This window comes from Triticum dicoccoides, chromosome 6B (genome assembly GCF_002162155.2).
Source record: "Triticum dicoccoides isolate Atlit2015 ecotype Zavitan chromosome 6B, WEW_v2.0, whole genome shotgun sequence".
In the NCBI taxonomy this organism is placed as follows: Eukaryota; Viridiplantae; Streptophyta; class Magnoliopsida; order Poales; family Poaceae; genus Triticum; species Triticum dicoccoides.
Genome location: NC_041391.1, coordinates 105,580,206 through 105,593,589, shown reverse-complemented (window position 1 = coordinate 105,593,589; position 13,384 = coordinate 105,580,206). Strand labels below are relative to the sequence as shown.

Genomic DNA, 13,384 nt, shown 5'->3' with positions numbered 1-13,384 from the left:
GGAGGCGTCGTTGAGGAGGGAGAGGCCGAGGCGGAGGACGGGGGCGGGGCGGCGCGCGCGGAGCCTGCGGGCGAGGGAGAGGTACTCCCAGGCGCCGCCGCCGCCGTGCTCCGCCTGCTCCTCCAGCCGCAGCAGGCGCGCCTCCTCCGCCGCCGCCGTCGCCGTCGCCGTCGCCGTCGCGGCCGCCATGACGAGACGAGGGGGGGTCCGGGCGTCGGTTGACTCGGCCGGCGGGGGTGGAGACTGGACTGGACTGGGCCGGACCGGGTGGGGTTTGGGATCGGGATCGGGGGCTCTCCGTTTCTTTCCGCTTCCGTGCTGCCCGGGGGCCGGTTCGTTATTTCAGTTTGTTTCCCTCATTTGGGTTGGTTTTTCAAGCAACCCCTGCTGGCAGGATTTGGGCTCTGAACCCCTACAAAATTTACGGTTCGTTTGTTTTCATGTTGATTTTTGTAAAGGTATACATAATTTTATTTAAAAATATAGAGTTACAGTCGTGATGTAACAATTCCTCGACGCATAGAGGTCCTTGAGGTGCGCACGGTAGTAATGCACTCAATATGTCTGACGAACCGGCTATTATATTATATTTTGTTCCCTCCTAATTTTCTGCGAAATGAACTCTCTATCACCCATCAATGATCTGATCTCCACGGCAAGATGCCCATAGACCGACCGAGCCAAACCGTCGCTCGATAAGATGAGGAGAGAGCCTCTCAATAGTCCAATTTCATAATGACCAAAAGGGTTGTATCTTGGACATAAAGCGTCACCCCTGTTTACAGTAATGCATGTATTCCTCTTTCAAAGCATCACTGCAATTGAGCATATACTGATAAGCTGCAAATCATTATGTCCCGGCATGCCTTCTCAAGATCATACGTGTCGCGGTTGAGTTATCCGACTCCAAAAAGGAGTCATCAACACGATTTGAGACATCGACACAATCAGCTATGATGAATATTTCTTGTATGGGTATTCTATGCAGCATGAACATATAAAAAAATTGTATTATACGATGATTCATGAGCTTAACTCGAACATGCCCTAAATGGTTTGAAAGATTTCAAACTACCTGCTAGTGTTTTTTTTTCCAGAGAACACCGCCTCCCCCCTCCCCCCACGCTAGGTTGAATTTACCTTATTAGGTGTTGACACTTAAACATTAGAGGACGTGGGATGACCTAGTTCTTCGAGGCTCCCCCATGCACTCTTTCTGTCTGCGATCCACCTTCTCTGCTGTTTCTCCTCCTGCTTTGCTTCGTTCTCTCCGTTGTCAGAGACACAGACATCACACATTAACAATTGTCCAACCAAATTGTATTTCTATGTATCGTCCAACCACCACCAGCAACGAGGAAAGGCATCAACATTTTTTATCAAACTATTTACTGTAAGAATGTTGACGTTGTTCATCACTGGTAAAATCTCAAGAGTGGCAACATTTGTCGACGTTCAGTGGTCCTTCCCTCCTTTTTTCTTTCTTTCCGTCCTTCTACCTTCTCGCACTTCTTCCTCAAGCATGCATTTCAAGCTGACGTGAGGTGAGCATCATGTTCTGTATTTTTATCAAACAATAATTTTGTGTTTTTAGGTCGCAAGAGCATGTCCAATGCACGCGCTAGGGAATATCCAGCTTGATTGGCAGTTGGGCCATTGATTCCTGACGCCGGGTGTGGTTCAACGCAATAAAAAGCATCGAGCGCCTCGGCCTTTCTTGCCACGTGGGATGAAGCGATCGAGGTTATTAGCGCATGTACCATAGCATTTAGCGTTGCAACAGACCAGCCGCTTGGATGTTACTCCCCCCGTTTCAAAACAGATGACCCAACTTTATATTAACTTTGTATTAAAATTAGTACAAAGTTGAGTCATCTATTTTGAAATGAAGGGAGTATCTTTAACTCCCTCCGTCCCAAAAGGAGGTACATCCGTATATAGACAAATTTAAGACAAGAATTTTAAGATGGAGGGAGTATTTTACATCTTTTTCAGTTTCCCTAAGCGCATGTATAAGAGTCTTGCATTGAAGATGCCCTAATCCTCCTTTTAAACTTACAATTTTGAAATTTCGATTAGAGTAATGTGGTGCATTTTCTTTGGTACTAGTATTTAGAGTAGTAGATACATAGTATTGTTATTCCTTTGGGCATGGTGTACTAGTACAGGTACAAAATTTCGGCGTCTACAGCTCTGGCCAAAAATCAACGGTAGCGAAAATTCCTTGCTCACATCGAACTCTCCGCCCGACCTGACCCCCACCCATCTCCCATGGCTGCGGCGGCGGCGGCGGCGGCGGTGACGGCCACCCGCCTCCACCCTCCTCTCGTCCTCCACTCCGCCGCACGGCCCCAGCCCCAGCCCACTCTCCGCCTTCGCCTCCTCCTCCCCACCCGACCGCCGCTCCGCCTCCGACACCGCTTCCCGCTCCTCGCCGTCGCCTCCGCCTCCGCCGGCGAAGGCCGCGCGGAGGAGGCCGCCGAGAAGAGCGACAAGTCCCGGCAGCTGCAGCGGAGGGTCCTCGTGGGCATCGCCATCGGGGTCGGCGCGGGCGGCGTCGTGGTCGCCGGCGGCTGGGTGTTCACCGCCGCCATGACCGCCGTCGTCCTCGCCGGTGCCCGCGAGTACTTCGGGCTCGTCCGTGGCACCGCCAGCGGCGGCGGCACCCCTCCGCCGCGCTACGTGTCCCGCGTCTGCTCCGCCATCTGCGCTCTTCTGCCCATCCTTACGCTGTAAGGGAGCCCCGCATTTGTTGTCTGTTCTGCTCTAGTGTCAGAATAAGCTAGAACTTCGCTGTGGCTACTGTAATTTATGTGGTATTTAGTCACAATTTTTGGTATAAATGGGCTAGCTATGCTCACGTCGTTGTGGTCAACTGGTCATAGTGCGAGCGAGCTCACTCTTTAATTTTGTTGGGAATTCTTGGGGTAGAGGCAAGAAGGTACAGTAGGAATTAGCTCAAATGTCGCCATTGAAACTTTGCAGCCTGTAAGTTGTAGCTTTAGCTTGATGCAATTACTTACCATTTTGATCATGGGGTCATTAGACACGATGCGAATCAGGCCTCACGGATTACCATCTGATCACTAAATTCCCCATCTTATCACTCAATTTCTTGAGGTATACTTTCGAGGTATCAGCTTACAGATGTTGCTTGACTGCTTCAGCTCCTGAACTTCTTGCATTTTTTACTAGATCAGAGCTTCGTAACATTTTTTTAGATGATCATAATTTACGCTATAACGTTTTTCTTTGTGTGCGCATGTAATGTGGGTGGGGAGGGGTTGCTTAAGAAGGAAGGATTGCTACATTTGGTTGTCAGTTCCTGTTAATATGACTACAGCTTCGAGTTATGATGTTTCTCCTGTATATTTGCGTAGGTGCTATGGCCGCATGGATGTTCCCCTGACGTTATCGGCATTTATTATTGCAATATCTTTGGTATTGCAAAGAGGAAACCCCCGTTTCGCTCAGCTAACTAGTTCAGTTTTTGGTTTATTTTATTGTGGCTATCTTCCTTCTTTCTGGGTTAAGCTCCGTTGCGGACTAGCAGCTCCTGCCTTAAATACAAGTATGTCCATCAAATTCTCTTTGTACTTCTCTGCTTACTTCTTTGCTTGTCACCTTTCTCTACCGATTCATCTTTCTGTTTGATTTGCAGTATTGGTAGGGACAGTTTGTTTATAAGAGATTAATTTTATGTATAGTTTTAATTGATTTAAGGGTTCATAAGAAAGTGCATTTTTTAAGTGCTTACCAGTTACCAGTGCAAGTAATTATGATGTTTTTCTGTTCTTGGTGAGTTAATATATTATTGTTATATGTTAAAAGTTATAACCAGTGTTCTTTGACAGGTATAGCACATAACTGGCCAATACTTCTTGGTGGGCAAGCTCACTGGACAGTTGGACTTGTAGCGACCTTGATATCTATTACTAGCATTATTGCTGCTGATACATCAGCTTTCCTATGTGGAAGGGTATGCTCTTTCCTAATTCTCTTCTATTTTGATTGACCCCATTTGACTTGTCATGTTATTGTAAAACATGGCCTTTTTTAGTTTGTTTTAATTTATCTGGAAACAACTTGCCTATAGTTCTGTGGGTCACTATAATTTTTTTTACTCATTTTGAACAATATAGTGTACATCAAGAGACTCCTACAGAAGCCTGTCAGAAGTTAGGAGCTATCCAGCTTATTTTGATTGCCATTGATGTGACACAACCACACTGATAAAAAAAAGTGTGTCAGATCACAGATGAACTTCTAGTTTATTGTTTTTCCCTGCCAAAGTAACTACTATAAATTTGTAGACACGCATGCGATTGCCCTGCCATGTATTTGTTGAATGAAAAAGCATTCAACTTGTCTGAATTTTTGCAGACAAGTGATTTATTTGAACAGTCGTGTATTTGAAAGGAAGTAAATCATGTCATCGTGTTATCCATTTTCCGTTTCAGGCATTTGGCCGTACTCCTTTGACTAACATAAGCCCTAAGAAGACCCTGGAAGGTGCTTTAGCCGGTCTGACTGGCTGTGTGCTTACCACTGTGCTTTTGTCGACTCTCTTTCGCTGGCCAAGATCGCTGTTGAGGTATTGCTAACTTCTGACACCTTTCTATTGTTATTGTCCTAGTTCCGAAACATTATTTTTCTTTACTGAGTTCTTGAAATTTGGTTACTTGAATGCAATAAACCATCAAATTTTAGATTTTAGGGTGAACAAAATTGTACCAACATAACGCATTAGTTTTCAATATATCAACAAGAAATACACAACTGCCAGGATTTTTTCTAATAACTCCATGGGAACTCATGACTCATTACATGTTATCTTGTTGCAAAGGAATATATGCCTCTCAATAAAGTTTAGATGGAAAAACTGATATTGATATGGATTTCCAACAATTAGAGTTTCTCAAAAAGTCAGTTTTGGTATCTGCCAGGAGTAGGGGCAGTGTTCTTTTCTTTATATTTTTGTAACTCTATCTGCACAGTATTAACTTACTTCAAATATTTAACAAGGCTGTTCCTACCGTCCTTCAGAACTCAAATAAACAAAGATTTTATATGGTTATACCCTATTAGCCTAAAAAGGAATGTTGACCCGACATACATGTGGTAGCATTTATCTCTTTGTTGAGTTTACATCCGCATATAGATTCTGCACTTGTATCTTGAATGACATATATTTGCATAGAACTTTGCTTCCCTGCCTAATTATTTAATTGGTTGATGTCAGTGCTACTGCTTATGGGATCCTGATCTTTCTGGGTTCATTATTCGGGGATCTCATTGAATCTCTTATTAAGCGTGATGCTGGTGTGAAGGACTCTGGGTCGCTCATTCCTGGCCATGGTAAACATTGTTAGCTCTGTTCTTGTTATGTATTCATCTTCTGCTCGGAGTCATGTGTCGAGACATGAGACCATCTTAGAGTTGGGCTCATAATCTCATGTTTTGGCATGTCAATTTTTCTGCAGCATTACTCCATGCAATTTTATTTATTTCATTCGTACTTTGGTATCGACCTTTTTTTTCTAACAGTTACTACCATACTTTCCAAAGTTAGACATCTTGTTTCCATCGGTTTTGTCCTTGTACGTGAAGGGGGCATGATTTATTTACATTCCGAGTCTCACATCTTATACTTCATCGCATCATTGCTTTTTGGCGAACATAACACAAAGCTGCAATGTAGGTGGTATTCTTGACCGGGTCGACAGCTATGTCTTCACGGGGGCGCTTTGTTACTCCTTCGTCCGAGTAGCTCTACCCCTGTATGGAGTCTGATTTACCGCAGCGAGAAAAATCGGTCTCCTTGTACCTTCGACGACATTGTCGCCCAACGTAACGTTGTGTTGGGGCCTTGATGAGATGGCCAGGGTCGGCTCCCTTGGCTGCACAATATGAGAATTCGGTGGCTGGCTGTAAAGTGGGATAAGATCATAGGATGTGGCTGCTAATTAAGCGGTGTTTCTTCTTCATACGGGATCGAGCTGTTTCTTCTTCGGCGCCAAAATGGTGAAAACTTGTCACTTTGGTGTACATAGCTTTTTTTTCTTTATTTTTGTAGAGTAAAAAGGGAATGCTGGTGATTGACCACAAGCTACTACATATCTTAAGAAGTGTATTAAGGTTGTTTATGGGATCCTGGTACTTGTTGATCCCCAAACTTTTTTGCATGCCCCCAACAGGACCTCTTTGGCAACTATTACTACCTGAGTGACAGAGTGAGTGTATGTTGAGATTGGCATTTTAATCTTTAGCACATGGAAATGAATTTGCAAGCAATAGTGCAAGCAACAGCTCAACGACGGGGCCTTGATGAGATGGAACAAAGTATTTGTACAAGCAACAGCTCAATTCCCATTGTAAGATGGAAGTGTCAGAAGTGTGTCATCGTATTTACTCGAACAAGCAACATCTCAATTCACCAAACAAAATTGATCTAAGGTATAAATGACAAGGGAGATCTCCAAAAACAAGATATGTCGAGGACAGCACGGTGAGAGCTAAACACAGCGGGATCTCCCATTCCCTCGTACTAGCCCTAAGAAATGGATAATAATCACCAGTCTTTTATCGTGCCATCTGTTGTCACTTGTCAGTCATTCTGCGGTGAGAGAGGAAGTCCCCGTCGCCGCGAGCTTTCCCAACAACGGACCGATCATTTTGAGAGCCAGTAGATGATCAAAAAGATGGTGCAGGCCGCGATTACTGCTGAAAGAATGATCGTGTCCTTTGATTTCTTCCTCTTGATGGCGCCTGCAAACAAGAATGTGTTCAATAGTTAAGAGCGTTGGCATTGGATAAATAACATCGAGGATATATGGTGTCCGCCGAAAGCCTGTCCAATGTAAGAATTGGGGATCGATAGATTACCAAGGAGGCCTCGGACCACAGGGAATTTTTCACCCAACTGCTTGACTTTTCCCTGAACATCTCCAAACAAGGCCCTCTGATTGGATAGGGCTGCTCTTGTGCTTTGAGCTTGCCCAATTACCTCGTCTATCTGGAATTTGGGTAAAAAAGAGGAACTTAGTGCCTCATGAGCTAGGGTTTATCACAATGAGACATACACATATTGACAGTGACAAAGTTTCGCTGCACAAAAGTAGACTTTGTTTTCTCTCTTCTCCACTCAAATCATCGTTCAATCTTCACACTGTTGGTACAGAAAACATGGTTGCAAGTGTTCCTAACACCCTGTTCTTCCTATTGCTGTGTCCTTCCTAACACACTGCCCCAAGTTGCACATCACATTGGACACCACTCGCGTATATTAATGATTTTGTGCATCAGATCAGAGAATGCAGAATGGACAAGAACTAATGATGAACATCAGAAGTCTAAATGGGGATCCTTCTACTTCTAGTGCAAGTGTGCGACGCTAAGCAACTGGCATGAAATTGAACAGAATTTTAGATACGTTTGGTCTAACTCAACTACTGGAACCATACCTGGTTGACGCTGCCATGAATGGAAGCCCTCTCCCGGAGCAAATGCACCCTCGGCGACATGCCGCCGGTAGCCTGGAGAGAAAATTCCCGGCGATCAGACTGTGATGGCACGACAGGTAAACAGGGGCATACGCTCTGCAACAACACATTGATGAGAAGCGGAGAGCCGAAGAGAGGCGAGACGAAACCTTGGACTCGGTGATGTCGCCGCGCACGGAGCTGAGCAGGTCGGCGTGCTCCCTCATGGAGCTCAGGTTCCCCCGCGTCCTCCTGAACTCCTGTTCCGATCGATCGGATAGGCCAACCAACCAACCATTTCAGCGAGGCGAGCAACGGAGCAGAGAGGAGAGGCGGCGGGGGAGGGGGAGGGGGACCTGCGTGAACTCGTGCAGGATGTCGCGGTGGCGCGCGAGCTTCTGGGAGACGGAGGCGGTGGCCGGGGCGGCGGGGGCGGCGCAGCGGCTCATGGCGTCGTTGACGTCCTGCAGCTTGTCGAGCAGCGCCTGGATCTCGAGCTCCGTCGACTTCCAGGAGGAGCGGTCGGCGGTGGGGGAGGCCGCCGAGGCGGAGGAGGAGCGCGCGGCGAGGCGCGCGTACGAGGAGAGCTTCACGTCCAGGTCCCCCTCCAGCTTCCGCGCCTCCCGCCGCAGCTCCTCCCACCCGGACTCCTGCAGCTCCAGCGCCGCCGCCGCCGCCGCGTCGTCCGACGGCCCCACGCCGTGCATCATCGCCGTCGCCCGCCTCCTCCGCCGCGCCCGATCCGGTTCCGGTGCCCCCTGCTCGCGTGATCTGATGAGGGGGGCTGGAGTGGGAGGAGGATTTGGGTTTGCGACGACGCGGAGGTTGGGAGGGGAGAAGGGTTACATGGAGAGCGGAGACCGGGCGCTTGAAGGAAGTAAGCCTTTTTTTATCGTCCAGGCATTCATATGACAGCCATTAGGATTTTTCCTTTTACGTGGGAGCCATTAGAGACTCTACGGCCGGTCGAGGTGGCCGCTGGCACCGTTCCGTACACGGCCGACTGATGCTCGCCGGGCGCAAGGCGATGATACGTGTGGGCGGTGCCGGCGGTGGCGTCGGGCGAGGTGCCGGCTGTCTTGAAGGTGTACGTGCAGCGGACAAGGACGCGGAACTAAACGCAGCAACCGGCCATGCTACGTGAATGACGACATGGAGGTGCACACAGAGGCAGAGGTGGACGCGCACGCGGCGGATGAAGACACGGAGGTGCACGCAGACGGCGACATGGAGATGCACGCACGTAAACGCACCAAACGGCCATGCTACGGCAGACGACGACATGGACATCGACCCCACATATTGAGGCCCGACAAAGACCTGAGTAAGTGCGGTTTGCTACATGATGATCATAGACTTTGCATGGTTAAAGATGATCTTTAGATTTCATCTGTACATTTTTTTTTTAAAGTTTGGGTTATTACTCTTATTTTGCATGTATAGATCGGGCTAACAAGAGAAAGAGAGGTTGGTACAATGTCGACGGCCAGTGCTGTATATACACGATGATGATATGTTTAGAAAAGGTCGCACGGATCGTCTGTAAAATGGCTGTCACGCAAAAAAAAATAAAAATCCTAATGGCTGTCACGTGAATCCCTAAATAACATTAAAAAGTTACTTCCTCCAGTCAACAATTAGATGAGATCCCCCGCAAAAAAAAAAAAACAATTAGATGAGATAAGTGTAGCTGGCCAGCGTGGTCATCCACAATTGCGAGGTTGGCAGTTCGACTCTGAATGGGTATGTATTTTTATCTTCCGCTTCTTTTCATCCACACACTGACAGATGGGCTTAGATAAAATACGGAGTTATACGATCTGAGGTGATCGTATAATCACTTCAACATGTATATAGTGACCGTATTTTAAAGTGCAGTGACCAAAATGAGCGTACGCTACAAGTTCAATGACCATCAATGCATTTTACTCTTTTCTTTCAAAGAAATTCAAGAAATATTCATCACTAATCTTGTTTTTTTAACACAGTACAGGTGCAAGCGCTCATATACACGCACATACACTCACCTCTATGAATGCACACACGCCCATCCTACTCCTATGAGCACCTCCGAAAGACTGAGTTGGCGTATCATCTTGAAATTTACAAAGAAACTGTAGGCACATCGTCGTCGACGAAAACGTCTCATTCCACTGAATGCACATCGCCGAAAATTCTGAAATAAATGAATAAATGCGAGCACCAGCACTTGAACCCTGTTGAGCTGGGGATACCACAGTCCCTCTAACCATCCAACCACAGGTTGGTTCGCATCACTAATCTTGTCGCGGGATTCACTTTGTTCACCGCCCTTCAAAATACCCTAAATACGGTCACGGAAGAGTACGATCACTCATATACATTTTTTTATAGGATTGTCTACGCAAGTCACAGCTGGAAGATGACACAACTTATGTTGCGTTTATGGTTGGAGGCTGACAGATTTGGTTTCCTCCTCCAACGTCGTATTCATACAGGGTTCACGGTCACCCAAGAGATATAGCGTTGTGTCAAGCATGGGGTAGGCAAAGCATAGAAGCTTTACTTAATTCACAGACTAAATTATGCCTTGTGCTCACTGACATCAAATATCTTTGGTGTTAAGTTGATTTCTATATTGCCAACAAAGCTTTCCAGAAACATTTCCCAAACTTCTGAAAATATAATACGTGTACAGCTATAAATGAATAAATGCGAGCACCAGCACTTGAACCCTGTTGAGCTGGGGATACCACAGTCCCTCTAACCATCCAACCACAGGTTGGTTCGCATCACTAATCTTGTCGCGGGATTCACTTTGTTCACCGCCCTTCAAAATACCCTAAATACGGTCACGGAAGAGTACGATCACTCATATACATTTTTTTATAGGATTGTCTACGCAAGTCACAGCTGGAAGATGACACAACTTATGTTGCGTTTATGGTTGGAGGCTGACAGATTTGGTTTTCTCCTCCAACGTCGTATTCATACAGGGTTCACGGTCACCCAAGAGATATAGCGTTGTGTCAAGCATGGGGTAGGCAAAGCATAGAAGCTTTACTTAATTCACAGACTAAATTATGCCTTGTGCTCACTGACATCAAATATCTTTGGTATTAAGTTGATTTCTATATTGCCAACAAAGCTTTCCAGAAACATTTCCCAAACTTCTGAAAATATAATACGTGTACAGCTATAAATGAATAAATGCGAGCACCAGCACTTGAACCCTATTGAGCTGGGGATACCACAGTCCCTCTAACCATCCAACCACAGGTTGGTTCGCATCACTAATCTTGTCGCGGGATTCACTTTGTTCACCGCCCTTCAAAATACCCTAAATACGGTCACGGAAGAGTACGATCACTCATATACATTTTTTTATAGGATTGTCTACGCAAGTCACAGCTGGAAGATGACACAACTTATGTTGCGTTTATGGTTGGAGGCTGACAGATTTGGTTTTCTCCTCCAACGTCGTATTCATACAGGGTTCACGGTCACCCAAGAGATATAGCGTTGTGTCAAGCATGGGGTAGGCAAAGCATAGAAGCTTTACTTAATTCACAGACTAAATTATGCCTTGTGCTCACTGACATCAAATATCTTTGGTGTTAAGTTGATTTCTATATTGCCAACAAAGCTTTCCAGAAACATTTCCCAAACTTCTGAAAATATAATACGTGTACAGCTATGTCATCACGGCATTCAGCTTCTTGCGTCATAACGAGTAGCAACCGCAATAACAATACTTCTCCCTTGGGACTTAAACAGGACAATGAGCATACAAAATTTCCCAAGACTCTCCTTGATGCTTGGAAACTGCACTCGCGGCCTACAGCACAGCATGTCTCAACGATGATGTGCACCTAAGCGCTTTTCTTTGAGGATTTCTTGTGGATTTTCTTCTGGGGTTTCAACTTATTTGATCCGGACGACGACGATTGCTTGTCTTTCCTCCTCTTGTTGTCCTTCTTCACCTTGTACATCGTGATTGCCTGTTATCAAAGTTATTCACAGCACTTGTTAGATGGTGGACTAGACAAATGGAAGTGACATATATACTGAATTCTGGAGCTTGCCTTGCTGACATCCAACGGTTCCTCAAAGTTCTTGGCCAGTAGACTGTTCAGGATCTTGTCGTTTTGCTGTTTCTCCAGGTTGCCCATTCCTTTCCCTTCAACAACAGGGAGGAACTGCAGAAAAGAAAACAGTTAAGCTAACCAAACTATCAACTTACAGAGGCGCTTACAAAGGCGTGTGGATTTACTAAAGGCAAATAAGTTCATGGGAGAAAAACCTTTCTGTTTTTGCCAGCCTTCTTGAGAGGTTTCTCGCCAGGCAACTTTTTATCAAACTTTCCACCGCTAGCCGTTGCTGCAGAAGCCATACCAGCGACATTCTCGAGGTCTTCCTTCTTAGCTTTTCTTGGCAGATCAGCTTTAGTTCCTGTGATGGGCACCGACGTGGCAGCGAGCTGTATATGACTGCATAATGTTTTTCAGAAAGCTGTTATATGGGTTGCTAATGTAATGAATAACACACATAGTGCATCAGGTATACAAATTGTAGTAGCTAGTAGGAAAGGATTACCTTGGCAGAGCACCAACTTTTGCAGCATTCTTCAAATTCCCAAGTCTGTTCTTTTCTTGTTTATCGACCCTGCCCTTCTTCTCTTCCCTTCTTTGAGCAAAAGGATCAACACCAGGCTCTGTAAAAAACATATAAATTTGAGAAGTAATTACATTGATAATGAAGACTCAAGAATTCAGTGACAGTCACAATATGAGAAAGATCATTGGGAATTATAAAATGATAGATGAACCAAATCATTGTACAAAGCAGAAGCATACAGGCTGTTAAGCATTTATGTCACAGCTCATAATAACTACAATGTGTACTGGGCATGGGGAAAGCTCGAAAAGAGTACTAATCTTTCTACAAAACAAGATTCACCAGCCATAGGTTTCAAGACACATATACATTTAAGAACAAATTACATTGGCAACAAACACTCGTTAGATTCAGTTGGTCATATATAAAAAGAGCATTAGCGACTTAAAATAAATGCTAGATTAAATCAGTATACATCAGCAGAAGGCAGAAGGATGCAGGCTGATAAGCATTTTGTGTCACAGCAACTGCAATGTGCACTCGACCCAGGGAAAGCTCCAAAAGATTACTAATGTTGCTACAAAACAAGATTCACCGGCCATAGACACAGAAGACAAGGTTGCTAACCGTCTGTTAATTTGGCTTCAATGATGGGAACGTCTCTGTCGTCATTAACACGATCGTAGCCATACGTCCGCTTCCAGGAATTAGTTTGCTCATCCCATGCACGCTTGTTCTTCTTGTGTTTGATAATCCCTGCAAGAATGTTACTGTTACAAAAATCCAAAGCAAGTACACTTCCACAAAGACACTCAGAAAGCCAGCTAGAATAAGTTCACCTTTCGACTTTGCGAACTGCTCCCACTTGGTAGGAGGCTTTGGCCTTGGTAACTAGTAACATGAAAGAAAGATAAACATTAGACATTCTGCGGTTTGAAAATGCATCCATGCGTCAAGATAAAACAGGTCTCCGTTCAGCTTGATGTCATGTTTACCGAGTACCGCAGAGCAAGAATGTAAAACTAGAATCCATGCAAAGAATTAACTACAGTAATATGCTAGCTGTGGTTTCATGGCAGTAGGCTACTCTCGCATCTGTAACATCATTTCTTCATATGTTGAAGAAGCAAATTACCACCATAGCCCACAGGGACTTCAACTGCACTACGTCAAGAAAATTCGAAAAATTAAGCAGCCAGCGTCCCACTGAAACCGCACACCAATCTACTCCGGCACTCGCAGAATAGCAGTAGGCAGCAGTAACTATTCACTATAGTAACAGATCGACATCGTCCGACACCGGCGAG

At 45.4% G+C, this 13,384-nt stretch overlaps 3 protein-coding genes and 1 pseudogene across 3 annotated transcripts in view; 1 reads left to right on the top strand and 3 right to left on the bottom strand.

Annotated features, from left to right (window-relative positions):
- The window catches only part of LOC119323353, a 4,308-nt pseudogene extending 4,064 nt beyond the window's left edge, over positions 1 to 244 (bottom strand).
- A 1,978-nt stretch (positions 245 to 2,222) lies between these two features.
- LOC119323085 (phosphatidate cytidylyltransferase 4, chloroplastic-like) lies at positions 2,223 to 6,225 on the top strand. Its single transcript, XM_037596659.1, has 6 exons — positions 2,223 to 2,732; positions 3,381 to 3,571; positions 3,855 to 3,979; positions 4,461 to 4,594; positions 5,243 to 5,358; positions 5,702 to 6,225. The coding sequence occupies exons 1-6, from the start codon at positions 2,272 to 2,274 to the stop codon at positions 5,791 to 5,793; spliced, it is 1,119 nt and encodes a 372-aa protein (XP_037452556.1). The 5' UTR covers positions 2,223 to 2,271; the 3' UTR covers positions 5,794 to 6,225.
- A 118-nt stretch (positions 6,226 to 6,343) lies between these two features.
- On the bottom strand, positions 6,344 to 8,386 carry LOC119323086 (Golgi SNAP receptor complex member 1-2-like). The gene is made up of 5 exons (XM_037596661.1): positions 7,838 to 8,386; positions 7,652 to 7,741; positions 7,464 to 7,535; positions 6,886 to 7,015; positions 6,344 to 6,768 (listed from the first exon to the last, which is right to left on the bottom strand). Exons 1-5 carry the CDS (start codon positions 8,189 to 8,191, stop codon positions 6,671 to 6,673), a joined length of 744 nt encoding a protein of 247 aa, XP_037452558.1. The 5' UTR covers positions 8,192 to 8,386; the 3' UTR covers positions 6,344 to 6,670.
- Positions 8,387 to 11,070: 2,684 nt separating this feature from the next.
- LOC119324456 (ribosome biogenesis regulatory protein homolog) overlaps positions 11,071 to 13,384 on the bottom strand; it is a 2,869-nt gene continuing 555 nt past the window's right edge. The window contains exons 2-7 of the mRNA XM_037598249.1: positions 12,917 to 12,970; positions 12,705 to 12,833; positions 12,057 to 12,174; positions 11,764 to 11,950; positions 11,546 to 11,659; positions 11,071 to 11,461 (exon numbers count right to left, since the gene is read on the bottom strand). Coding sequence (XP_037454146.1) covers positions 11,333 to 11,461; positions 11,546 to 11,659; positions 11,764 to 11,950; positions 12,057 to 12,174; positions 12,705 to 12,833; positions 12,917 to 12,970 — 731 coding nt within the window. The 3' untranslated portion in view covers positions 11,071 to 11,332. The remainder of the gene's footprint in view (positions 11,462 to 11,545; positions 11,660 to 11,763; positions 11,951 to 12,056; positions 12,175 to 12,704; positions 12,834 to 12,916; positions 12,971 to 13,384) is intronic.

What these genes read in the sequence shown, in the direction of transcription:
- LOC119323085 (XM_037596659.1), top strand. Translation starts at nt 2,272, where the DNA reads ATGGCTGCGGCGGCGGCGGCGGCGGCGGTGACGGCCACCCGCCTCCAC. An exon ending in CTTCTGCCCATCCTTACGCT is followed by an intron (nt 2,733 to 3,380) that starts GTAAGGGAGCCC and finishes ATATTTGCGTAG; the next exon opens with GTGCTATGGCCGCATGGATG. An exon ending in CAGCTTTCCTATGTGGAAGG is followed by an intron (nt 3,980 to 4,460) that starts GTATGCTCTTTC and finishes TTTCCGTTTCAG; the next exon opens with GCATTTGGCCGTACTCCTTT.
- LOC119323086 (XM_037596661.1), bottom strand. Translation starts at nt 8,191, where the DNA reads ATGATGCACGGCGTGGGGCCGTCGGACGACGCGGCGGCGGCGGCGGCG. An exon ending in TCCTGCACGAGTTCACGCAG is followed by an intron (nt 7,742 to 7,837) that starts GTCCCCCTCCCC and finishes CGATCGGAACAG; the next exon opens with GAGTTCAGGAGGACGCGGGG. An exon ending in TTCATGGCAGCGTCAACCAG is followed by an intron (nt 7,016 to 7,463) that starts GTATGGTTCCAG and finishes CCCAAATTCCAG; the next exon opens with ATAGACGAGGTAATTGGGCA.